This window comes from Magallana gigas, chromosome 5 (genome assembly GCF_963853765.1).
Source record: "Magallana gigas chromosome 5, xbMagGiga1.1, whole genome shotgun sequence".
Classification (NCBI taxonomy): Eukaryota; Metazoa; Mollusca; class Bivalvia; order Ostreida; family Ostreidae; genus Magallana; species Magallana gigas.
In genome coordinates, this window is record NC_088857.1 from 45,703,262 (window position 1) to 45,730,060 (window position 26,799).

A 26,799-nucleotide genomic window follows, 5' to 3' on the forward strand; every position below is an offset into this window, starting at 1 on the left:
TTTTTGATACACATAACACAAGAAGTATGCAACAGCCTTCTGTGGAATAAAAGTGTTCCGTACGAGAGAGATTCCTAAATGACAACATTTAACTATAAACACATGTGTATAAGTTGTATTATAAGCATTAATAAGTCAATTGTTTAGAAGGTAGAATACACAAATTCATTGAAATTAAACGATCTTACGTCTATATCTTATAAATAAATTCTGTCAACACTTTGAATAACGCAGATGGCACTAGAACTGGTGCATACAAGAATGCATGCAATTATAGTACCATACCAAGAGTGCGTCAATTTTTTACGGCAGAACTTGCAAGCATTATATGCCATCTAAAAAAGAAGAGTAATTTGGCTACAAAATTGGTTCAATGTTAATTTCAGCAACAATATTTCACTATAAATTTCTTTTTAAAAATAATGTAGATTCTTTGGATCAACAACCCAATATTTATTCAGAGCAAAGCGTCTCCATTCAGAGCAAATCAATAAAGTAATTTTATAAAAATGACATGAAATCAGAATTTCTCAAACAAAGGACTTTCCTTTTTACGTGTCTTGAAAGATAAATTGGTCAGTTGAGACTTATCCGAGAATGGAATAAAGCCAACATGGTCATATAGCTCCTGACACTGTCGATCAACCACCCTAACATCCTCCCACTTCATGCGCATGCGCCAAGATAAGGATGTGATTGTTGAATTCTCACGTGCGGTATTGTAATATCCCCTTTTTTTACTCCCAGACATTGTGTGATTGTAAACATAGCCCTTCATAGAAGGCGGTACTGTGGTGTTCGTGAACCTGTGAAGGTCGTATGCGGAATCCAGCGGATTCTCTGCCAGGTACTCGTACAGCTGTGTCTTCATCCTGCCGGGATACTTAGACTTCAGGTGATAACTACGCATAACATCCATTAGAATTCTATTACACATCGACTTGGCACTAGCCTCGATATTAGAACCATTGACAACACGACCTTTGGACCTTGAATATATTATTCCTCTAGGGTCACGAATCAAGTGAATGACCTTGAGGTCTGGAATTAAGTCGAGGAGGAGTGCAGCAACCTCCATAGACAGTCGAATGGTCTTTATAAACACGTTTTTGCTAACACACAAATCTTCCATTTTCTTAATACATATTTCTAAAATCTTTGAACTGTTTTGGCTTTTTAGACAGTTAGCAAACTGGTTCTGAGTCTTGCTCATTTGGCGAAAGGTCATGCCATGTACTACATGTCTATCTGTATTGTGGAAGTCACACAGAAATAAATTCAGAATGTTTCGCACTACATAACTTGCATCTTCGAACTGGGTTCGTGGTGTTCTGCAAAATAAAACCAGATCCAGAAGAGCATTATTGCTTATAAATTAGTAAGTTAGAATGCATAATAATTTTGTAATGAACAATATACATGTGTTATATTATGCTTATCTTAAAGAGGTGCATGTACATATGTATCTATGGCTACCCGATATTCGGTATGAAAATATAAATAGTTGTAGAGAGGTCACTACTTTTCTTTAAAATCTTAAAATAAGTCTGTAGCTGCGCAGTTTGACAGTTGTTTTAAGAGATTAAAAAGGCATTTATTTTCCTGTTCTTGTATGCATAATTTGCATACAAAACAATAAGTAGAATCTCATATTTATTGCTTTTATATCTTTTGGTTGCGGGCAGAAACAAGGCAGTTCAAGAAATGTTTAAATTCTTATCCTTAAATGTACAAGATGACCGCGTAAAATTGCGAGAAGCAACCCTCAAATCTCGCTTCATGTTTCAGACAGTTTTGACCTATAGAAAATTATAACAAAAATAGGTGCTCGCGATTTCATATTCTCTCGATTTGATACAAAACAGCAAAATCGCGGAATTAAGTACTCGCGTAAGATATTAAGGAAATTACAGTACATGTATGTAATTTCATAACATATTTTATTTTATGTCATTTTATAACATTGAGATCTTATAATTACCTGCAACCTTTGTCTGTAAAGGAGCATAGCTTCGACTGGGTATAATAAAACTGACTCGTAAAGGCTCGCAATGGTTCAAATAAGTAGAATACATCCGGGGACTGTTGTATGACGTCAGCAGTAAAGGTGGAACCACTCCGCATGTACGTTAACAGTAGTATTGGGTGTCTCCTTTTCAACGGTGGATCTGAGACAATACAATTTAAGTATAAGAGTTTTCCCCAAAATAGCGTCGTTCAAAGTAAATTAGTTTTTAAAAGTATGATTAAAGTAAAATTTCTTATAAAATTTATATTGTCTTTAATTGCAATATTTGCCTTCCAAATCAGAAAAATAGCCCCACTTGCTGGAATAGAAAATTTACTTGCCCCCGACAATTAGAAATTGTTAATGTAGATACCTGCAGGTATTTAATACCTGTTTTTCACATTTCATTTTGCGTTATAAAGTGAGGTTCGTTGCTATTTTTAAAGCTGTGTAACATTACATGCACACAAAAATAGCCCTTTTGTTGACTTTCAAAGCTTTATTTCGAAGTTAACTTTTTAAATGATAAACTTTTTTGAATTGTTTAGTTATACAATATTTTGTTATCTTTAAGATATTTTATATATGACAACCACTGAAAAGGTGCCAGCAGGTAATACCTTTGGGTATAGTGATAAACGGGACTGTGGGTACTGGTTCGAGTCTGTTATACGGCTGTAGACGTCTCAATGTGGTCAGTGTGCTGTGAAATTCTGCTGCATTGTCTATTATTTCTACAATGTATTGATAAAGGAAACATATATTACATTAAAATACATTTCAGTGTTAAAACACATGTTCATAAACAAAGTAACACAATTACGGGGCTGTTTTGTACTGTCAGGCGATATCTTTTCTTTTGGTATCATCATATCTTTTTTTACCGTTTATTTCGCTCTGTTTAATACAAAGAACCATAAGGACCTTTTATCATTGGCGCAATTACATGTACAATGCACATTACTTACACTGACGAGGTAAAGTACTTGCGGTTTTTTTTCTCACTGTATTTTTCTATTCTGAATTAAAGGCAATTCTAACATGGTTGACTGAAACACTAATTTTCTTTACAAAAATGTGGATTCTTGATTATCTAAATTTGTAAATGAAAATTAATAGTTAATTACAAATTTGGTTTATCATATTTCTTTCGTTAAGGAAAATAATCCTGTTATGAATTTTCGAAAAACGCTATGTGATTTAATCATAAATGTCTGTCAAGTTAAAGCGTGTTGTGAATTAAGGCGGAAAGGCATTGCCTGAACATCTTCAGAAAAGCTTATCGTTTTTATTTTTTGATTGGTTGAATGAAAAATTATAGCATAACATTGTCATATCGCACATACCATAAAAGAACACTGACAAATCCTGTTGTTTCTAAAAATAACTCATAAATGTTTAAATATTAAGCCATGAAAAATACTTTCAGAGAATTTTATTAAGTCGACCACCTGCGAAGTTCAGTTGGTTTTAGACATTTAACAGGTGATACTCAAATCACTTTCAATAGCCACTCAAAGCATGACCAGAAGATTAGTATGCATATTAAGTTTTATATGAGCGAAAGTATTCACCTTTTGAAAACAGATAGAAGGAAATGACCAAACTAAGCAGACAGAGGACGAACACACCCGGCCGCCTCCTGTATGACGTCAGAGCTTTCAAAAAAGTCCTCTTGGAATCAGATGCCTGCAATGGTACGTTTGGTAAAAAATCCATATCTAAAGACCGCTGCTCAAGAACAGCCATCATCTGCAGAGAGGTCCATACCGACTGAACTGTCTTCACGATATACCACTTTCCGTGGTCGAATTGTTTAACGACTCTTAGGGTATATGTGTCTTTTACTAATTAACAATTTTTAATTGTCAATGAGTCCATGATTGACTATGATTAGTCATGGACTCATTGACAATTAAAAATTGTTTATTAGTAAAAGACATATGTATGTATCATGCCAGACTTACTAAGGAACGATAACTGATGAAAACAATAAATGAAGCCCAACTGATGAAAACAGTAAATGAGGCCAAACGTATAGCAAGTCACAGCTCGGTTTTTCACCTTGTTAGAAATATAAGTATAAGTTTCATTATTTCTAAATTATTTTTCGTGGGCAATAATTAATTATAGACGTAGATGTAACTCTCACACTTCAAACAAGTTCAATTTAATCGGTGAAGATGGCATTTCGACTGTTTCCTTTTCGTGTGCAACAACATCAATTCTAATGTCTGATTTAGCTGGTTCACAAAAATTCATGTCTGAAATCGGCAATGTTTCAATTCTTTTTTTAAAGAAGTTTTATATCAATTATAATACATTAATACTAGTAACAGTATGATTGCCATGAAGAAGTAAAGCATATTTCTAGTAATTCACATGATGGAACAAGAAGAATCAGTAAAAGGTGCAAACTTGATGGCTTTAATTTTAATTATGCAAATATTTCTTTTTAAAATTTTTGTGGTTTGATTTGTAGGAATAACATTTTCTCTTCTTGTCTCAAAACGAAAACATTAAGGTCAATTTTTACAGGAAAAATGCATGTAAATTTGCAAAGACCAAACGTTTTGCATCTCATTATTATAATAGCACGGTTTTGAAATATAAGAAATCCAATGAAGATGTTACGGTATCATCAACATTAGAATATCAAATAACTCAGAGAAATTTAATTTTTCCAAATGCACTTCGTGGGTCAGTACATTTTCCGTTTTGAAAGTATTGTAATTAAGAAAATATTGAGTATAACATACATTAATATACATAGATTCATAGAATGAAAAGGCTTAACAGACCTTTTGTACATTTATATATTAGAATAGTTTTTTCCCGTGGGAGGTGTTGCAGATACTATATTGCAAATTTTGAATTTTCTGAGTAAGTATAAGTGACAGATGTATTAAAAGAATTAACATCCACTTAGTAAATTTATTCGTGTATAAAAATTTAGCAGCATATAATTATGCATTTCATATGATATTAAAATCACGCATTAGATGAACTAACGACACTTACATGTAAGCTTGCATATTATATTTTATATAATTAAGCTGTATACTGCTTTGTCTTCGGTTATCTCATACTTAAACATTTTCATATAATTCATGGTGTTAGATGACTGTCACCAATACTCAAGTATATAATTATGCACAAATCATTCACAATAAAACCAAAACCGAGAAAACACAGACCATTTTTATGGTTCATAATCACATTTTGATAATAGATTAATAATTTTGTTTACGGTAAAACGTCTTTCTTTTCATAACCGAGTATGACAATAAAAATGCATGTAACATCGAAAAAAGCATCGGTTTTGCTTAAATAATATCCTACTTGAATCTGCACCTCGAGCTAGCTTCCTGTTTGGACTTTATAAATAGACGTGCTATTTTGGCTCTAAAGTGCATTTCCCCAAGTCAAAAACATTAAATTGAACCCAATTCAGTTTTATGAAAAATGATTTTAAAGTATTTCTGATAACTTTATAAGAACCACCACTGCAACTAAACAACGGCCCAAAGATTGAACCCCACACAAAAAAAATTAATTACAATTTGTCTTTTCAGCAAGTCATCAATTATTCCTTTAACCGCGACATATTTAAATGAATTTTTCGGCATTATTTATGCAAATTAGACAACGGGTCTTCATCTGTTTGAAAATAGTACACAAAGAAACTAACGAAGTCTAGAAAATATACAAATAATGTTCAAAGAAGAATTTAAAAAGCATATGTGAGATACTTTCAAAAAAAAAATGAAAACAATTATTGGGAGAGCTTCGAATTATTGATCAATTCAAATACCACTAGCCACCCAAATAATTTTATGGATATGTTTCGAAAATTACAATTTTATGTAGGATGTGTGTGTTTATGTATGAATAAAAGAACGGAAGAAACAAAGACAGAGAAAGAGAGAGCATGTGTAAATATATTTAAAAGAAGTGAACAGCTGGGCATTGATGTCAAAATCTCGGGATAGAGTGAACTAGGCAAAGCTTGGCAACAAACCTGGCAATACCTAAATACCTCTTAAAATTTGCCCTAATACACACTTGTCTCAAGAAGTAAAATTTAACATTATAAGCATAACTTATTGTTCGACATGTTTTCTTAACCATTGAAAAAGCAATCACACAAGGCAGTTGGGGTTTCCCGGGAGACACGACGGTCATTTAGAGTCGAAAAAATTATTGGAAATTAAGAGAGAGAGAGAGAGAGAGAGAGAGAGAGAGAGAGAGAGAGAGAGAGAGAGAGAGAGAAAACCTACCATAGGTAAAATATACACCATAGATTGTTCCTTCGTCTCACAAAAGTTTAAATCTTGCCTGTATAAACCTGAAAATGTGTACAATCACAATCATACTAATTAAAATTCAACTGACGGACATTTTATGCGAGCATTGCGTAGGTACGTCAATCAACAAAGCATAACATACAGCGTAAGAGAAGTACGCTTGACTGCTGCACAGGTGGTGTCATCATTAGTCTCTTAGTTCGCACACAGCTTGTTGTACAAACACGCATTGAATCAACGATTTGAACGCTTTAATTCAACCAACATTTAATTATACAAATAAATAAAGAAATGACTGGACAACAGGCAGTACCTATGAAAGTCCTCTCCTCAAGAACCAAGAGTCCAGATGATATTTGTTACATTGTATAGAAGTATAATAGTTTAATAAGAACTCAATATAATAATAAGTGCATAATAAGATATGAAACTTGTTGTTGCAACGTTAACATTAAAAGAATGAATGTCTTTTGAAAAAAATAAAATATAAGGAAACTGAAAGAACGTCGCATAATAACTTAAGATTAGACAAAATAAGACCGATGTTTTTCTACATTCTCTATTTGACACTCAAGAATGTATTTTCGAACGTTCGTACTTTATAATTCCTTCCTGGATTGAAGTTTAAAAGTAAAGAACTCTTTTTGTTAATATTTATGATATCAACATTTTTTCAAAATGAAAAAGAAACTGACGGGGATGGTCTTTAAACCTTCCTTAAAAAAAAAATTAAAAAGTTAAAGATTATGATCGTTATCCTATCTGCCAATCGTGAACGCTTAAATACCGGCGAAATCTGATCGTTTTATTTTTAAGTAAGGAAATAGCGAGTAGTCGAGTCACAGCTCAAGTACTGCTACACCACAGTATCGCTGGGGAGCGCGATGGCTGTAAACACGGCACTGTGTCTGTATTGGATTTCTTTACTCTGGATCATTGGTTGCAAAGGACAAGAAAGTAGATGTCCCACAAAAAAGTAAGTTAACGAAGAAGTTTATTCAATCTCTGTTGTAAATATCTACCGAACCTGTACACTACTTACTATAGTCTGTCCCAAGTTATTGCTTCCATCACTTTTTGATAATTTTTTTTTTTATAAAAATACATACCTGTGAAAGAAATACATTAATTTTGTGATCGATAAAAGGGAAAATATATCTCTATTGACATATTTTCTTTTTTCACTTATAAAAGTTCACAGGAACGAAAAAGATTCCTTACGGAGATTTATAATGGGAACTGTTTACATCTTTTCTCCATTCGAAACTATTCGGAATACCACGCACAATTTTCAACGTTATCATCTGCGCTATTCCATAGCTGATCCAATGCAAAATCCCCAAAGACTCTCTATTTTGGGTTGTGTATTGAGACCCGAAGCGGTAGAGGGTGCGTTTGTTTCAAAACAGATAATCTCGACATTTTTCATATTTGTGGATGAACCTAGTTTGAGCACAATGGTATTTATGATTATCAAAATATCAAGTAAAATGTGGTGGAAGCAAAAGGCTCGGTACAGAGTATGACTTAGGCTAAATATATGGCTATTTCATATTTTCAACATACAGTGACCCAGACAGATGTTGTTCTGGATACAGAAAGATAGGCGTAAATTGTACAGGTAAGAGTTCTCATCATCATCATTATCATTCATCATCATTGTTTTTAAATTCTTAATAACATATTCATAATAAACATTTAACATACGCAGATCCAGAATTTTACAATGGGATGTCTGAGGGATATTTTTATTTTCTGGGGGGGGGGGGGGGGGGGGGAGTCCGTGGCCTACCTTTTGAAATTAAACTATGTGAACTTAATACAGCGGAGGCACCCACCCACTCCAACCCCACACCCCATACTTTAGCTTCGCGGATAAATAAGTTGTTCGAGTCCGTCTTTATATTCAATAAATAATTCATGAATAATCAGGCTAGGATGGAGTGTGATAGAGATAGGTCAGGGTTGAGAACTTGTAATTGACATTGAAGCCTCCAAATACTTAGTCATTGGTCATTTTTCTATACTACTATATTAAAATAATATACTCGAATTTTTGGTCTTTAATACCGAGAAATCGGAAGAATATTGTCTATTGTTTTATATATTTTAAACATTATTGGCACTTGAAAATTACCAAATTGTTTTTATTTTTTCTCAGTTGAGCTTCGCTAATTAATAATCAACGAAGATTCCTAAATAATCCCTGAAATCACCTGAATTTTTTGGATTTTACAATCCTGCGCTTGCGCAATACATTCACGCTAACGGGATCTTTTGTTTATGTTTCCACAATATCACATCTGCATGAATAAACTCAGAAATGATAATACAAATACGGGTAAATTTTCATTAGATTTTTACTATATATTCTGTTCATATATATTAATGATTTCTTATGAGAGAAAGTATATATAATTAAATAAAAAATATACATTTCAACTAAGTACTTATATACTTTTGTCTTCGTGAAGACAAAAAAATATTTGATTACATGCAAAAAAGTTACATTATATTTGTTAGGAGAGTGAAGATAGAATATGCTTTATCGTAAAAATGAATAATGTCCTACGGACCCAGTTTTACAAAGAAAATACGTGTACGTTGGTAAAAAGGTATTCAATGGAATAAAATTTTTAGTTGAAAGGTCAATGTATTTGCAGCCTCAGAAAGGTTTGTTGTGATGAATTTGACTGTTATTTTCAAGGCTACTTCATTAACTCTCTCGTTAATTGTTCCGGAGCTTTTCTGCAATTTTCTGCTACATTACGGGTATATGGAAGGCATTCTAACTGTGGTGAGGGCCTTTCCCGAGACACAGTTAGATTATTCAAACTAAGGAAAGTGTAGTGAAATTAATAGCATTATTGTAGGCTTATAGCTTTGTTATGTAAATGTCAATAATAAGGTGTGTCGATGTACGTATTTCGTAATTGTCCGATATGCAATGTCAACACTGGTCAACCTATGCACGCACGGGTCATAGTCTAGTTCTTTTATAAGTTTTATCAAATTAAAGAAGTGTAGCACCTTCTCCCATTATTTCTTCTACATCATAGCACTTTTGCAAACATCAGACATTTTCAACATTTATAATACAATTTTCAGTTAAAATGTGTTCAAAGAAACGCAAATCACACCGTATCCAGGTTTAAAGAGTCTTTTTTTAGTTTACACGACACCAATAAAATCTTCAGGTTTGTTAGGTAAATATTGGAAAATAGCTAGTAAGCAATATAAAGTTGATGTTTTGCTATTTGAACCACGTTTAACCAAATAAATTTGATTAAAATTGTGTTTTTAAATTACAGGTATTGTTATACACGTTCACGTTGAATTAATTTTGGTTTAACGTGGTCTTATGTGTGGCCTAGTTGTAATGCCTAGGTCTATTTGATGTTGCAATCGCTGGGTCAAGTCCATTAAGAATCTTGAAAAAAAATTCTTTTCATTTTAACCATGAGAAAAATAGCAATTTTTATTACCTGTATCTAATCTATTGGACTTTTTTCAAATTACATATATATTGTTTCAATCTGGGTATGAGCACAATCAATATAATTTATGCAGACCTTTTCAATAACACTATACTCTATTTATACTTTATTTATTTTATTTTGCTGGAAGTTATCACAGTTCAGGATATTTATATTTTCATTTCTTGATGCAGGTTACCTGAAATTATGACAAATCAATGGCTACAGACACCATTATAAAATCAGTATCTAGGTATTGCGACAGGTACCTGTATCTATTTTTGAGGAATGGGTACTTTCCGTGATTGAAACACAGGTGTAGGCCAATCTAATTAAAATTAGCACTTCCATCCACTTCCATTGCTAGGCGACATAACGAAAACCATTGAGCGGATGGAAGTTCTAGTAATTTTTTGTTCTTTATCTCAACAAAAATCCACTGTAACAATCGCTTTTTGGACTAAAATGCCTTAAAATTCTGTTTATTTATTATAAGGGTCTTCCGCGACGGAAGACCCTCTTGTTATTCTATTGTTTCTTTTCTTTATTATTATTTTGAGGGTCTTTTGTTGGAAACGGAAACACTTCTGTCTTTCTTAGGATTCTTCTTCTCTATTATAATTACACATTTCTGACTTTTTTTAGAGCGTTATGTCTCAAAAACTATTCAACCGATTTGCACTAAATTTTCAGGACCGATAAGCCATTGTCATTACTCGACATTTTAAAATTTTGAGCTGATGACGTCACTTCCGGAGTAAGAGTTTATGATTTTTTACTGGTGATGTTGTCCACACAACTCCTCCAAAACTTATCGTAATAAAAAGCGAATTGAAGATGAATAACTGTAGATGATTTAAAGTATATCCTAAAGTAGAATACACGCAATGGCACCAATTATTTCACGAAATTTTCGCACCTTTTGCGATATCTTTTAATGTACAAATCTTTTGTTAAATTATGTAAGGCAAAAGTTGCAATAATTTCCACGGCCTTTCATTTGATATCAAGAGAAAGGAGCAGGCAACTCGAATTAGGGGCCAAAAGGGCTCTAAAGTCTTCTTATAATAACTCTTTACTAAACAATAATTTGTTTTTATAGAAGAAAAAATGTTCATTAAACCGCTGTTTATCTATACAGTACCATACCATAGTCATATGTTACGTAATTAGGGGTTTCAAGGGGATAGAAGTCCAAAACTCTGATCATAAATGTCTAGGAAAAGAGAAATATTTTGATAAGCATTGTAGAAGAAAAGGTTGCCCAGAATAATGTTCTAAACAATGTGATACATTGAAATTTTTTGTTGGTGGCCCCGGTTAGGAGTTGAAGGGTCGGCCCCTTAAACACAGTTGTTCGGATATCTCTAGAACGGCTCACAATTTGTGAAAAAAAATATGTTTTATATTTGCGAGACCTTTCATTTGATATCAAGAGAAAGGGGCTGACCCCTCAAATTAGGGCCCAGTAGGGCTACAAAAACTTTTAATGATAACTTTTTTGAGCGATAATTTGTCGCTAATCTTAAAAGAGCCTATTGAGGTTAATATAAAACTTAAATCCGTTTTAAAATCAGAAGATGCATTACATAGACATAGGGGTTTTAAAATTCATTTTTCGCGAAATTTTGATTCCGTATTCTTGGTTAAGAAAAAAGTTATATTATCTATATTCAAAGTGAAATTAACTCTAACCTAAAATAACTCGAATATTGTTTATTCCTACTTGAACATATTCGGATTTGTATTTGCTTAGCTGTTCTTGAAATTGAAAAGGTTTTTTATAATTCGTACTTAAAATCATTCAGATTTTATAAACTCGTACCTAGAATAATTTGATTTTTTTCTGTTTAAGTTACTTATGTTTATTGGTTTAAGAACTCTGTTTCTTAAAGGAACTTCTAGCTGACTTTCGACATTGACAGAAGACCCACTCATTGCTTTGCAACGAGCTTTGCTCTAGTTTATTTTCTTTTTCTGACTTTTTTCGAACGCTATTTCTCGTGAACTACTCGACCGATTTGCATGAAAAGACCATTTTGTCCACGTAACTTCTCAAAATTTAATTGTGATAGAAACGGGAAACGTTCAGGGATAGTAGATGACTGTCTGTAGATGATCCTATCTATTTTATATTTTTAAAAATGGAATGGGCAAGCCGTCGAAGCTCGCCCGAGCTAAAAAATTGGCACCATTTTTTTCACAAAATTTTCGCACATTTTCTGCCCTAGCTTTTAATGTGTAAATATTTTGTTACGACATGTAAGGCAAAAGTTGTTTAGATTTACTAGGACTTTCATTTGATTACATGAAAAAGGGGCTGACCCCTCAAATTAGGGGCCATGAAGGCTGTAAAGTATTTTTGCAATAACTCTTTAATTAATAAAAAGTTGTTATTAATTATGGAAGCAAAAATGTTCATTGTACTTCTTTTTATCTATACAGTACCTTACCTAATTTTAAGTCATATGTTGTTCGTAATTAGGGGTTTCAAGGAGCCAGAAGTCCAAAACTTTGATCTTTAATATCTAAAATAGGAGAAATATTTTGATAAGCATTGTAGACCAAAAAAGTTAAGATTAATGTTTTCAACAATATGCTTCCTAATAAAAAATTGTTGGTTGTCGGCCACTAAAACACATTTGTTCAGATATCTTTAGTACGCTCAAAAATCCCTGAACACTTGTTGAACAAAATGTTTTTATATTTACGAGACCTTTTATTTGATATCAAGATAAAAGGGATGGCCCCTCAAATTAGAGGCCAAGAGGGGTCTAAAATCTTAGTAGGATATAAAAATTAAACTGGATTGTAATATCGTATTTTGTGACCTCACCAACATTCGACTCCTATCGACACTTTGCGATTGAAAATCGGATGAAAATTCGCATCGTGTGACCGCACCTTTACTGGAAGTGTGTAGTAAAATTAAAATATATCGATCATTATTTCCGTTTTACTGGCTATCTTAACTTTACCTGGAAGTTTTACTTTAAGTTACGGTTGGATAACTGGTTATGACACAATGTACTAAAATTTCTTTATATCCATGTTGGATATGTATGGTTTAAGCTTATTGTGATGTTTTGAATCTAATATCAAATCTTTTTGTTGTCTGAATAAATTAACTCTCAATTTCATATCCATGTGATACAATTGTGTGTATTTTTTTTATTTTAAGCTTGTATTGGATTCACTGGCGAAAACTGCACGACAGCTTGCCCAAGTAACAACTATGGTTCATTATGCAGAAAAACCTGTAACTGTACCAATGATGAATATTGCAATACATATGTTGGATGCATAAGTAAGTAATAAATTATATGATTGAATGGAATTGGTACATAAAATTATTTTTTCGATACTGCTCAAAATCAATAATTTTGCATTTTAATTGTATGAATAAACAAAAGGTACTATGCTACATGTCATTTTTGCCTCAGACAGCATATAGTTTCGAAATTCCTATGAATAGATCTATAATACATGTAGGTAATAGTACAACACTGTATAAATCGGCCAACAATCAAGAAAACGTAGAATTCAGCATCATAAGATAAAAGCAAAGGAGAAACATGACATGAAACATAAATTCGAGAGAAAATTGAAAACATGCTTTCATTCCTTTTGCAATGTTGCATTACATAATTCGAACATAAACAAATAAGTACTAATTTAAGGAGACCGACTTCCGTTTCTTATGTGTAAAGCTACATTAAAAAAATATCTTTACCTTTTATAGTATTATGCAAGTTATGAATTTGTTATTAAATAATTTTTAACAATAGATTGAAAACTATCAAACCCAACCACATGAATGTGTAGCCAACGCAGGCTTTGGTTTACCTGCAATTTTTAGAATGAAAATTTACCCAACTTTGTAATTTTAGGAGCCGTCTCAAAATACAGATAAATCTACAAAAGGAAGTGACTTTTTTGTAAAGATACTCTTCTATGCCTTTTGCTTAGGTCAGGTAAATCGAGAAAATTATTATACGATTTTTGACGTTAAAATCGCGTATCTTTCCCATCGTGATTAAATCAATCCAATTCCATCGTGCGCATATCCTCCAACTGGTCTGTCGTGTGTAAATCCTTTAATCTATCGTGGATATTGAAAAAAAACCCACGACGTTTCTGTTTATGGTACATGGACTTGTTTTTGTTGCTTGAAAAGAGAAATAGTGTTTGATTCCACCTATTTTTTCCTTTATTTTTCTCTACTATATTCTATTGTTACATTGTACCATCAATGTTTGTCAAATTGACTGTTAAAGAAGAGGGCTCAAATAGGCAGATTGCCTGCTGCCCAATCCTATTATGTAATATTTTTTACATAATAAAATATTGTTTAAATAAATAGTATTTGAAAGAAGGTTGGGTTAACGTTTGAATTGTCAAGTGCCATTGCTCGGGTCGTTGACTTATCCCTAATAAACAGTTTTTAATTGACAGTGAGTCCATATCATGACTTATAAATCGTTAGCAATTGTAAAAGACTCTTGTGTATTTCAAACACAGCCTCTCTCTGAAAAAACAAGTAAACGAGATCAGACGGAATGTTTGTGTTAATAAAACATCAAACCCTTCTCTACGCCATTAAGGTGGCTTACTACATCTTGAAATACAGTCATGTCTCTCAAATCAGCAGAACATTAATTGATTATGATAGATACATGTAGCATGATGCATAAGAAACATTATGATATTACTTGCTGATTTTCAAAAATGTACCTCAGTAAATACGAACAAGAGCCTCAGGCGAACTCTGGATCCGCGGTCTACAAGCCTGATACTTTAACCACTAAGCTAAATAATATACAAAGTAATCGATTAATACAAACAGTTTAACAAAACAAAACAATCACTATCTTGTGACTTAGTTTCTTAGAAAGTATAAGTCTTGATGAAGTGAGGTAGCTAAGGCTTATATGTTTGCGACAGTTACTTATTATAGATTATGTTTTGGTAATAAATGATAACTTTATTTTTTTATCACTTGTTTAAGAAAATTTAGCAACCGTCGTCCATAGGCTAGCGTTAGACCAATTAACACAAATAGTTCATATATCATAACATCATTTTAATTAATATAGTACCATGTCTATATGTACATAATCAAAGATATATACTATAAATTGAAATATATGCAAGTACATTTATTTCTACCAAACGCATGCATATTAAATAGTCGCATGTGTGTTTTTTCATAGTTTGTTTCGATGTGCCAGAAAATTGCAATTTCCTATATATTTTTGCAAATGTACCTGTATCTTTAGACGGCCCATAGAAAGAATCAGATGATAGATTTTTAAAATTTTTGCAGGAATGTTATATCCAGAGTTGAGAAAATATTATACATGGTAACAGAATTAAGGTTTTTGCTATTGTTGTTTTTACGCAAAAAATCCTAAAATTGTTCCTTGTGTATATTGTGCTTGGGAAGAAACATAACCGATTCTAGCAATGTAACATGTGCTCTTTAGTTCAGAATAATTATTCGTTTATCTTATTTCAAGTATTAAGTTTACATCAAATTATCTTACTTTAGGGGATTATTCACAGTTATGATAAAAACATTATAAAAATGATTACAAATCTCCACCCCGTTGAAAAAAATCTATATTTGAATATTGCATTAGTTCTTGATATTGGCAATCGGAAAACTTTCCTTAAAAATTAGTACAATTCATAAATTTTCGTTTTTGTCAGTTAGTAAGTTGCATAAAAAATCAAAAAATTCTTCCATACATGGAGGGTTCATATACGACACGACACACATCGGACAATCGGACTTTACAGACGGAATCATACGAAACTTGCCGAATGATGGATGGTTAACTAGTTTAGACACCATACATTAGAGTGTGTGCAGACTTTGCTCATGAGTTTATGAGTCTTAAGTGTGTGAACCAAACGAAACTTAATTTTTTAATCCATCAGATTGATTAGGTTTATCCAGTCCTTACTTATTGGGCATTATTACAAAGTCATACAAACTTACAAAGGTCTTTGGTTCAATGTTCGAAAATATTTCATTTGGCGGTCGTCGGGTAAGTTTCTGGCATATAGATTTAATGGAGACCGTCACAAAATTTATCCTGCAGTCGCCACATAATATCTGGCGGCCTCAAGATTATTTCTGGTTGCCGCCTAATAAATATCTTACGACCATCAGATAATTAATTGGATATACGCATGCGCTTGATTTGAACATTGTTTTGGGAAATTATACAAAGACATACGCCTGCTATTGTTTTCAACCATCTGGTTTTACCAAAGCCTTAAAATCTATCTGTAATTGGCGTGTTAGATAATTATATGGCGGCCGCCAGAAACTTATCTAACGGGAGCTACATATGTATATTTTTCACACCAAAGTCAATGGGCTTCAGTACAAAAATCATTAAGATTTGTAAAATAAATGCCTACCCTTTAATGTGGAGTTTGTTTTGTTAACAAATATTGTACGCCTTTCCATAGAATCATCGCTAAAATAATCGGAAAGACAACATTGCATATACATAAACGAGATAAACCCATCTTTGTACAGCGTACATAAAACTTGGTATTGAAATTTTAAAATTTGATTATATATTTTTGCTACAATTATGCGCTGGGAAAAATATATCGGAAGTTCACTGAATTCGTATAATGATTCTTACACGCGGACAAACTGAGAAAAAAGGTTAGATCGTTATTCGATTATGTAGATGGCTTTATAAAGACCATGATGAGGTTAAAACAATTTATCAAAAAAGATTATATGCATGTTACTGGCATAACAATTTGCAATTACCAAAATCAATCAAAATATTTTAATATTGAAAGGTATTGGTTTTAAAATAAATCAGGATCTTCAAATCCACTTTTCTCCTTGCAGGACTAAAGAATACTAGTAGTTGCAAACAAGTGCACAATGACAGTGACCCTGTGCCAGACTTTTCTTTTAATAGAGAAAGTTGTAATTTATTGTTGTATTTGGTCATTGCACTTGGTGGATCTCATTTAATGACCGTGATTGTGTGTGTAGCAATCCTGTGCTTGAAGTGGTAAGATTTTTTCTAAACTTTAGAATGATCATGATGTCTAGCATGTTCTGTAACATAAATAATCGGTCCATAGAAAATGCATTCTGAGAATTACAAAATAACGTTTTAATACTTTTCCAAATATTATTTAAATGAGATGACATTGAACGTTTTAAATGATTCAGTTTAAAACGTCAGATATTGGTAACCAAATATATATATATAAAATTTTATGCTTGCTTTGTTAATCTATCAAATAGCTGTAGAGTACCACCACAACGAACCAAAACATCCAGTGACAACACAAATATAAGTGAGCTGCATGCTGGGACAGAAATTAATCATAGCACGTCAAGATTTCGCGGGATTTCACGTGAAAATGAAAACGTAAACGGTGATCCCTACCATACTTTGAAAAATCAAGGTTTATTGGAAATTTCAACTTCTTACGATACTTTTGCAACAGCAGATAGATTTAATAAACATGGTGACCAAAACTGGAATGCCACAAATCGATGTGATGTGCCAGCTTTTCCAAGCGATAATCTTCATGTTGTTCGGAACACAACTGCGGTGAATTCGCACGCCACACAATCCTCCGGTAGACCTTATAGCCTCCAAAAATTATGAGACGAAAAAGGTTGAGAAACAAAAGTCTTCTCAAGTGATTGTTCATAAAAGCCAGTCCATTGTAAATAAAGGAGAGTCAGTGAAAGAAACTATGAAAATGTAACCCTGTTCAATTGTTTTTTTTTATTTTATGAATCTTACATGTATACCATCCTTTATTTTCTGAGTATATTGCGGTGCATGTACATTTCGGTATTAAGTTGCTTTTATTTTATTGTTCATTTTTTGGCATACAACCTAGCGTGATTCGACGTTTTTTTTGTTCGTGCATTTTTGTTTATACCATTGAGGATTTTTATTGACATTAGAAATACAGTGTTTAAGTGTCACATGTGGGCGATATTTGAGAATTTTTGAAATTCACATTTGATTGCAATTTTCTTGCATGTCAACGTAGTATTGTTGCATGTTGACATAACTATCTTGCATGTCAACATATTTATCTTGCATGTCGACATATATTTGATTTGCCACCATAAAACAGTGATAATTTTTGGCATCAATATATGTAGCGTCATGTTATCTGCATTGTATATCTAAAATGTATTAAATTGTGAGCAAAGATGGATTACAAAAAGTCTATTTTTTACACATGGAAGTCAACATTTCATTACGTATTTTGTTTATGCTATAATTGATTAGATTAATGATTAAAAATATAAACAAAGAATAAGGGACCTTATTGGCCGAAATATGCCGTGTTTCTATGTTCTTCGGGCTTGAAAAACTTTATCATGGAAAGAGCACGTGGTGCAGCTCGCGGGCTGATTTGATTGAAAGGTGTAGTACGTGGACTCCGAGTGAAACTGCTTTGTTGGATTCTATCACAATGTACATTACTTAAACGATAAAATTTTAGTGAATTACAAATGAAATGTACCCCCCCCCTCTCTCTCTCGTAGTGTCTTCAAACAAATGACGTCTAAACAAAATGTTTAAAGTGTCCAATAATGAAGAAGTCCAATAATTTAAGACATGATCACATAAGAAACTCTATCTAAATTGTTAAAGTGTCTTATAAAGATTAAGTCAAAAATTTTAAGGCAAGATCACAGAAGGAACTTTATATACCGCCTTACTGATTCTACGATCCCTTTATAAAAATGAATATACTAAATGTGCAGTGTAGGGACGGAAGTGTTCAGTTTTGGGTAGCGCTGTTTGTCGAAGCGAATATTAAGCAAATAGAAGAGGTAGCTCTGATTTTAATCAAATGAATTGATAAATGGATGTAAAAAAAATTCCTTAACAACTCAGTACGTTATGGTAATAAACTGCCACAAGTTTAAAAGGTGTTATTCCTTTTGCAACAAGATTTTCAATGAACTTTTTGACAATCAGGGTCACATTCAAAAATTGAAATGATTACTATGTACGAAATACAATCATTACGACAGAAATGGGGACATGTAGAGGTAGATATATACCTCAAGAGAATAATATGACCTGTAGAGTGACCTTAAGTAGAAAAATTCCTCAGAATATCAGTTGTCAGTATTTCATACTGTACGCATAGCGCAATTTTAAGCATATATTTAGATTTTTACTGTACGCGTAGTTCTATGATTAAGTATTGGTTTGTAATGATAAGTTAACTCAATAAAATTGCCATTGTATGAATGGACTCATTAATTGAAAAAAAATTCAATGATGAAAAACAAATATTTTTGCCGCGATTTTTTTTAATTAGTAGTTTTTTAATAGACCTTGCACATCCTTTTACATAGCTGTCATATGCAAATGAGTGCTAAACTGAAAACAACTATATGTGTATATGTTTTGGATTCAGGAAATTTAAAAGCGGAGAACTGGTACACTGTCAGGTATTTGGGTTCAAGTATTTATATTAGAGAGGTTTAGCAGACCAACGTGTACGTGTACTTGTACGTGTAGGTTACAAGTTAGAACTACCCGTACCAGCTCAATTACTTTTCTTGTTTAGCAGTTGTAACGTGTACTTGTACGTTTAAATGTTTTAATGTTATTATGGATACCCTCTCCTACTAAGCTGAGAATGTTGGTTATAAACGAAAAGTAGGAATTCTGCATGTGTTAATTTTATTAAACATCATTTATTATATATGCACATTTTTATTTATCACAAATTAATAAGATAACGGAGCCATTGCATGTTTTGGAGGAAGAGATGCGTGAAATATAACTCCAATAACATATTAAACGCTAATGAAAATTTATGTTGGTAGATATCAGTATTCGCATTGAATATTCAGGCTTAATAAAAGTTAACATATTTTTTAAAATTAATAGACAACAGGGAAACAGAGGCTACAAGTTCGACCTTACGGGTACTTTGCAATTTACACGTATGTTCATTCGGGTACATACGTGTAGAAATTCGTCATTTCACAAACTGATGACGTAATGCACATATTTTCCGTTCTACACGTACACGTACGCGTACACGTTGGTTTGCTAAACCTCTCTATTGACAAATGGACTAGAAACGTTATATAAAATATACTTGCAGTATACGCAATTGATATCAAAACCCTTGATAATTTAATTCTCAGGAATAAATTGAAAAGAGTGTATTTTTTTTTTCAAAAAACGTAGAGGAAATGTACGTTACTACTACTGTAATTAACAAAAGAATTCTACAGGTAAAATTTCTTATTACATGTATAGGTAACTTTGGTTATTTAACAACAATTTATATGCTCTCCAAAAAGGATGTTGAAAAGAGTGTATTTTTTTTCAAAATAACGTAGAGGAAATGTACGTTACTACTACTGTAATCAACTAAAGAATTCTACAGGTAAGACAATTATATAATTCAGGTACAATTTAAGACTCTTGTTGTGTTAGCAATGCATACGTCCAACTAAATCAACAAAACATTCTTTGCACAAATGAAAACTATCATCTAGTTTTTTTTTATTGATAAATGTGTATTTTGTGATCTAAGTAAATAAACAAAATGTTTAAAAGGCTTCTTATTTTTCTTATGGTCATTTCGTTTGGTGATCAAGTTTGAATTATTTTGTTTTGAATGGATATTGCAACTTAATATGTACATGTATCATTTACTTTTTTTTTGACATTTATATACGTTTCATATGTTTATGGACAATTTCAATGTATAATTGTAACGTACATTTCATAATCACCGTAGTTGGAATAAATCAATAAATTTCGGCTTTTTCATGTCCATTTTTTCTAATTTGCAATGTTTTGAAGTATCACAATTGCTTTGCAAGTCATAGCAGACATGTAAGATACAATTTAAACAGATTGAATTTGGTAACATACATTTCAAAATAGTAGTTATGAATAAAAAATATCAATAAATCAACAATTAGATTTAAAATTCCTACGGTGTTTAACAGGAATAATAACAAACAAAGTACTGAAGTACTAACGGGAGTTGATTTTATCGATTATTATTTATTGTAAAATAAACGATATGTTTTTTTCTGGTTTTTTTTGGTTTTTTTTTGCATGATAAGTATTTTCCTATATTTGAATTACGCATAATTTTATTATATAAATTTTCCGACAGGAATCTCGTGAAAACCCCATATGAATCTTGTTATGTAATATTCAAACAATTAATTCCATCAAACTACATTTGTACGTATCAGTAATCGAAATAGTACTTAGAAATTGCATGGATTCAGGCAATATTGATTTCTAGTCTCGTTCAACCAGATCGACGTTCGGAGATCTTCGTTAATATCCGACAAGCGAGAGAGATTCTATATGTTCAGCAACAACAAACAAGACATCCTTAGAGGGGATCCAAAGAATGTCCTTCTTTGGCCACTGACATTTTTCTTTTTTGTTTCCATAAATGAAATTTCAAATTCAGTGTCATCTTCATCGGTGACCTTTCCAATAAAGCACTTCTCCAAGTATCTAGCTGCTACATATTTTCCTTTCAGCGCTGTCGTATTGTTAGAATTACTTTCATCTACATCTTTAACTCTGCTTTTCTGGAGGATCTCTTTTCTCCATCCCTCACATACATTGTCTTCTAAACAGACATTGCAATAGCAGCTCGTGTCTCTTATAAACACAGCATCAGCAACGACATGCAACTTTAATGTACCCTTTATTGGCTTTACTTCTCTGGATTTTAACAATTCTTCCATTCCATTGCATTCTTGACTTGAAACAAAAAGAAACAGAACGCTTTTCATGTTGGAAGTGCAAGCCCATTTATAGAAATCATTAGCATCCTGAATCACTGTCTTTTGACATCTCACTGCTTCATCTCCCATCCTTTTTGTTGTTCCACCGAGTCCATCAGAGGGACCTTTCCCATGGCTTACTTCAAAATAATTCCACCTGGCTCTCATTCCAAAAATTTCCATTTGATTGGCTATGGTAAAGTTTTTTATTCGATTCCTGTATTGACTTGTCGGTCCATCTGTCCAATAATGGATGAATTCTATACTTGATATCAAAGTCTTAATTTCTAGAATCAGTTTCTCTAGGATAGCATGCACAGTACTTGAGGGATAAGACATCTCCTCAGATACAACTACGTAACTTTTATGCTGCGTATCCCCTTTGTCGTCCTTGTAATATGCTACAGCAGGGTGAAGTGTCACATCAGTCTGATTCCAATAAGCAGATTGTATTTCCTCCACACTTTTACACGAATAATTTTCAGCAAAGTCCGTCTGCACTAATAAATGATTAAGTGTCAGGTTCTCTTACAGCTTCTTGATTTCTATATACTGCTTACGGACTCTCTCAACATGATCCATGAATTCCTCTGCTTGATTTATAAAGTATTAGATGAATTCCGCTTTCTCTTTTTCACTTTCTGTGATACGGGTAACAATTTTTTTCTGCTCTTGTTCGTTTATTTGTATTTTTTTCCACTGCGAAAATACAACATGATTGGACAACTTGTTTCGTAGCATTTCTTCAGCAATTCTTTCCATTGCAAATGTTTCTGGGTTTGCCGTTTGTTTAAGCAATAGAGTCATGTTTTGGTGTTTGGTGCACAAACGCGTACTTCTACTGATAAAACTAGTTGTAAGGATATGAATTGGGCGCATGCGACAGAATGTGGCTCTTAAGAATTTGATTGTGGGGCATTCTGCTATAAACTTCATGTTTAAGTTTCCATATAGTCCATCAGTATTCTTGTCTGCCTTTTGATATTCTCTGATTGTTTTTTTTTTTTTACATCGGCTTTCCCTGGCATATACTGCTATTGTCATCGCATTCTAAGAAGTCGTGCACCTCTTTTCCATATACCATTCGTGTTTGCTTCCTCGTGTAAACCTTTTTTAGCCTCGAATTTCATTACATTAAGGCACGTTAGGCTTCTTCGCCCGATACCAGTTACTCCACTTAGCCATTTCTTTGCTCTATTTATTTATTATTATTTTTTTTTTTACAATTTTTCCCGACAGAATGTTTCCCAATGCCTGAACTTCGCCTTCTCGATTTCTCTTTATTTCCTGATAAGCAGCACGAACCTCATCGATGACAGCATTTCCAAGCATTATGGGTTTTCTTACTTTATTTGATTGCTATTTTGAGAGTTCTATCTCCTTTATTGGCTGATTGGCTTTACTTCTTGGTGAATTTGGGAGTACTTTCTTTCTCAATCTTTCTAAACATTTTTGAAAGTTTTTCTTTCTCTAAGTTAGTTTGACATTTTCTACTCTAAGTGGATTCATCTGTCTGTGAGCTTTTGAAAGTGCCCTGCTAACACGGACCCTAGATACATTTTTTCTTTTATTAAAGTTCATGCGTACTTTTAGAATAGAAGAGTTACTTTCATTGCCACTTGTTGAAGCATTCAATATCCTCGCTTTCATCTTCATAAGTCATGTCTCTGATCTTGTTGTATCTTCTCTTCTTTTTTCTTTTGACACCACTTGCGCAATGTTTCTTTGCATGTTCTTTTTGTTTCTTTTTATTCTTTGGGTTCGAGTCAATTCTCTGCTGGGTTTATAATACTGCATTCTCCTTTGTCGTTCTTTTATTAAATAAGATTCTCCCTCTTTCTTTTTTTTTCGTTCTCTGTAAGCTTCCTGTATTTTTGTATTTCGCCATGATCTGTAAACATATTTTAAAATCATTAAACTCTATATAAAAAATAACACCGAGTTGATATTAGATATTGTTTTCCATTCAAAAATTAATATAATCATTGAATAAGCATTTTTTACGATGTGCAATTTTTAAACACACAAGATTTTAATCAATGTATATGACTTTCAATATTTGAAATGCACGTTACTATATCGTTTGATTTGATTTGGTTTCATTTAACCAATCATATGCAATTCTAATAATTTTTTTAAAGTTTACGTATTTATCATAAATAAATATTGGTAAAAAGAATTATTTGTTAAGAACACTTAATTCAAAAAATATGACACGATTAAAAAAACTACATTAAAAAAGTAACTTGCTTGTAATAGTCAATCCAAGTTTACACACTTGAAGATACATTTTTTAGAGTGTAACACGTTTGTGGTTGTTCACAAAATTCAATTTTCAAATTTGGTTACATTTTTTTATAAATTCATTTATAAAGAAATGAAAAAGTTCAGCTTCAATCAAGGAAAATGTACGTTATCAAATGTAGGGTACATTTAATGTATTAAAGCCAACCCTAATTTTCGAAGACATGGTTATACACATATTTATCGGGTATATATTTTTAATTTTGCATCACATAAAAAATGCTTAACACACACAATGCTCAAGTAAGTAAATGATCGGTAAACAAAATAACGTCATAATAACATCAAAACGTAAATACAAACCTTGCATATAGATAAAACTGTCCCCTGTCTTGCTAATGACGCTATGTGTGACCTTTACTGTTCAAAAAAATCCCTCATGTAAACATTCCGATATGTAAAATTTAAAAACGAAACGGTATTTATCAAGTTTTTGGATTTGTTTATAACGTACATTTCAGTAAGGTTTATTTCAATTTACGATTTTTTTTTTACTTTTATAACATATTTCTATTTTGGTTGTAGAACATTTTCCAGGTTTTTTTGTTTTTTTTTATAAAAGCAAAGGGTTGATAATTCAACGGTATTTAAAACTTTTCGATCACTAAAGAGATGACAGAATAATATAGGGTAACATACATTTCTTTGTTATCTCTACTGCTCAGAATATTTTTTTTTTCTCGTAATAAATTTTAATTAATCATTTGGATCAATTGCGGTTTATTTTAAAAATTGATAAAAAGAATAACACTATTTAATATTTACGATTTAGTGCATAGTCATCAATATGAGAAATGATTTGTAGGGTCCACAGTCAATGCGTAGACTCGCAGACTTAGCGGAAATTAGATTATGTGACATGACATTGCAGGCGAAAAAATGATTAAAATAATAAAACCATTGACAGATGTATATTTGCTTTATATCTTAAAGATCTTGTGTTCTGTTTTATCAGAAAATTTTAACATGGGAGTCACATCCGAAGTTTTTACAGGTACGATGCGGCATGAAACATCCCCAAGCGACGGTAACGTACACTTCAAAACGATAGTGTCACTATATGAACGAATATTTCATGTTTACCGCACATTAGTGACGTCATAATGAAAAAGGACGTCATTTTAGTGCCTGTAGAATTTAGCAAATAGCATACTTATATAATCAATAATAAGGTTTGTTAGTGACTGTTTACAGATATTTGTGGGGTCGGTAAAGTCCAAAGAAGGCGAAGTGGACTGTTTACAGAAAGAAGATGGGGAAATAAGATGGTGCAGATGGTTTAGTCGTAAAATACAATTTCAAATTTAACATTTGTTAGATTTAATATATTTGATATGCTATAATACAAGTTTACAAAAGTGTAATGAATGTGTTTTTTACTATTCTACTTCTAATCAGATTCTTTTGGAATCGTATGCTCTTTAGCTTTTATTATTCTAATATCTAATTTAAACATAAATATCTTCATTTGTAATCATCTGCTGAGTGTATTCTGTTTATAATTGTATTTTGTTTGAAAAATCAAATTTGTTTCGAAAAAAAGCCTACATGTTTTAGAATCATTTTCAGAACAAATCATAATGTACTAATGATCTATGAACACTATATTATGACTATGTGTAATATTTAATAAAGCCCTACTGACACTCTTGGTTTTTCTTTGAGGTCATATAGTAATATTAACCGGATTCAAAAATTTAATTGTGGATTCATTTGAGAGCTATCGAAAACAACAAGACCGCTATGATTAAGATTAATTGAACCCATTACACAGAAAAAAAGAAGACATAGAAATGTATTTTTAGATCTGAATCGTTTCCTTCTTCGTTACAGAATCAAATTATAACAGGAAATCAATAGACAATGAGAGTTGTTTTTCCTTCTTCCTGTCAGTCAGTTCGATTATTTTTATTATGTTGTATATTGGAAGATATGATTTTTTAAAGGGGTTTGAATCGCTAATAGGTTTTAAAGATACTTTTTAAAAATGGAAATAACTTTCACAATATCAGAATATCCTTTATAGAAATAAAAAATCTTTGTAGTAGTTTAGTAATACTTTTTAGGATTCGAGAGTAAGAATGTGTTCAGAACTGAATTTCATTTATTGGTGCAATTCCATAATATTAAGCCATTTTACACTTTAGAGATGAACCCAATTCAAAGGCACATTTAATAGCTGTTCTGTTGATAAACAAAAACAAAGAAATTTGGGATAATGCGCAAGGCATTCAACAAACTCTTTTTTTCAATGTCAATGATCCAATTAGTAGAAAACAACAAATAATTTTAATTATCACAAACTCTGTTGCCTGTTTGTTTATCACTGTTAAATCTATAATTATAACTTTCATGTGTGTATTTGTGGGCATATTTCACTAAACCGACATCCTTTACATCAAAGAGAAACAACTTTGTGGAATTAACATTTTGTCGTTAACAAAACATCAATGTTTCCTTGTGTTTTTGCTATAATAGCTATGGATTCAGGCACGTAGCATCAGGGGGGGCCAGGGGGGGCCTGGCCCCCCCCACTTTTTCTCGCAGCAACAATTTTTTTAAAATTTACATATAAAAAATGGAATTATCATTGAGTTGGCCCCCCCACTTTTTTGGGAGTATGTAAGAAATTGATATGAAAATGAGGAAATGAGTAGTGAAATTGAAGTTATATAGTAAGCCAGCCCCCCCCCCCCCCCACGGATTAGGATTTTGAAGATTTAGGGAAACATAACATTTTCCTTTTTTTTTTGCTTGTCAAGATTTTTTGGATGAGTCTGGCCCCCCCCCCCCCCCCCCCCCCACGGATTAGGATTTTGAAGATTTAGGGAAACATAACATTTTCCTTTTTTTTTTTTTTTTTGCTTGTCAATTTTTTGGATGAGTCTGGCC

The 26,799-nt window shown here is 32.3% G+C and overlaps 1 protein-coding gene and 1 long non-coding RNA gene across 2 annotated transcripts; one reads left to right on the plus strand and one right to left on the minus strand.

Moving 5' to 3' along the window:
• Positions 1–56: 56 nt before the first annotated feature.
• On the minus strand, positions 57–6,448 carry LOC105327266 (carbohydrate sulfotransferase 1). Its single transcript, XM_011427622.4, has 5 exons — positions 6,289–6,448; positions 3,583–3,697; positions 2,629–2,742; positions 1,982–2,168; positions 57–1,331 (listed from the first exon to the last, which is right to left on the minus strand). Exons 1-5 carry the CDS (start codon positions 6,307–6,309, stop codon positions 521–523), a joined length of 1,248 nt encoding a protein of 415 aa, XP_011425924.3. The 5' UTR covers positions 6,310–6,448; the 3' UTR covers positions 57–520.
• On the plus strand, positions 6,440–20,011 carry LOC105327265 (uncharacterized). The gene is made up of 5 exons (XR_010714301.1): positions 6,440–7,291; positions 7,884–7,936; positions 12,973–13,098; positions 16,675–16,843; positions 17,083–20,011. It is a non-coding gene; the product is annotated as an uncharacterized lncRNA (long non-coding RNA).
• The last annotated feature ends 6,788 nt before the right edge of the window (positions 20,012–26,799 follow it).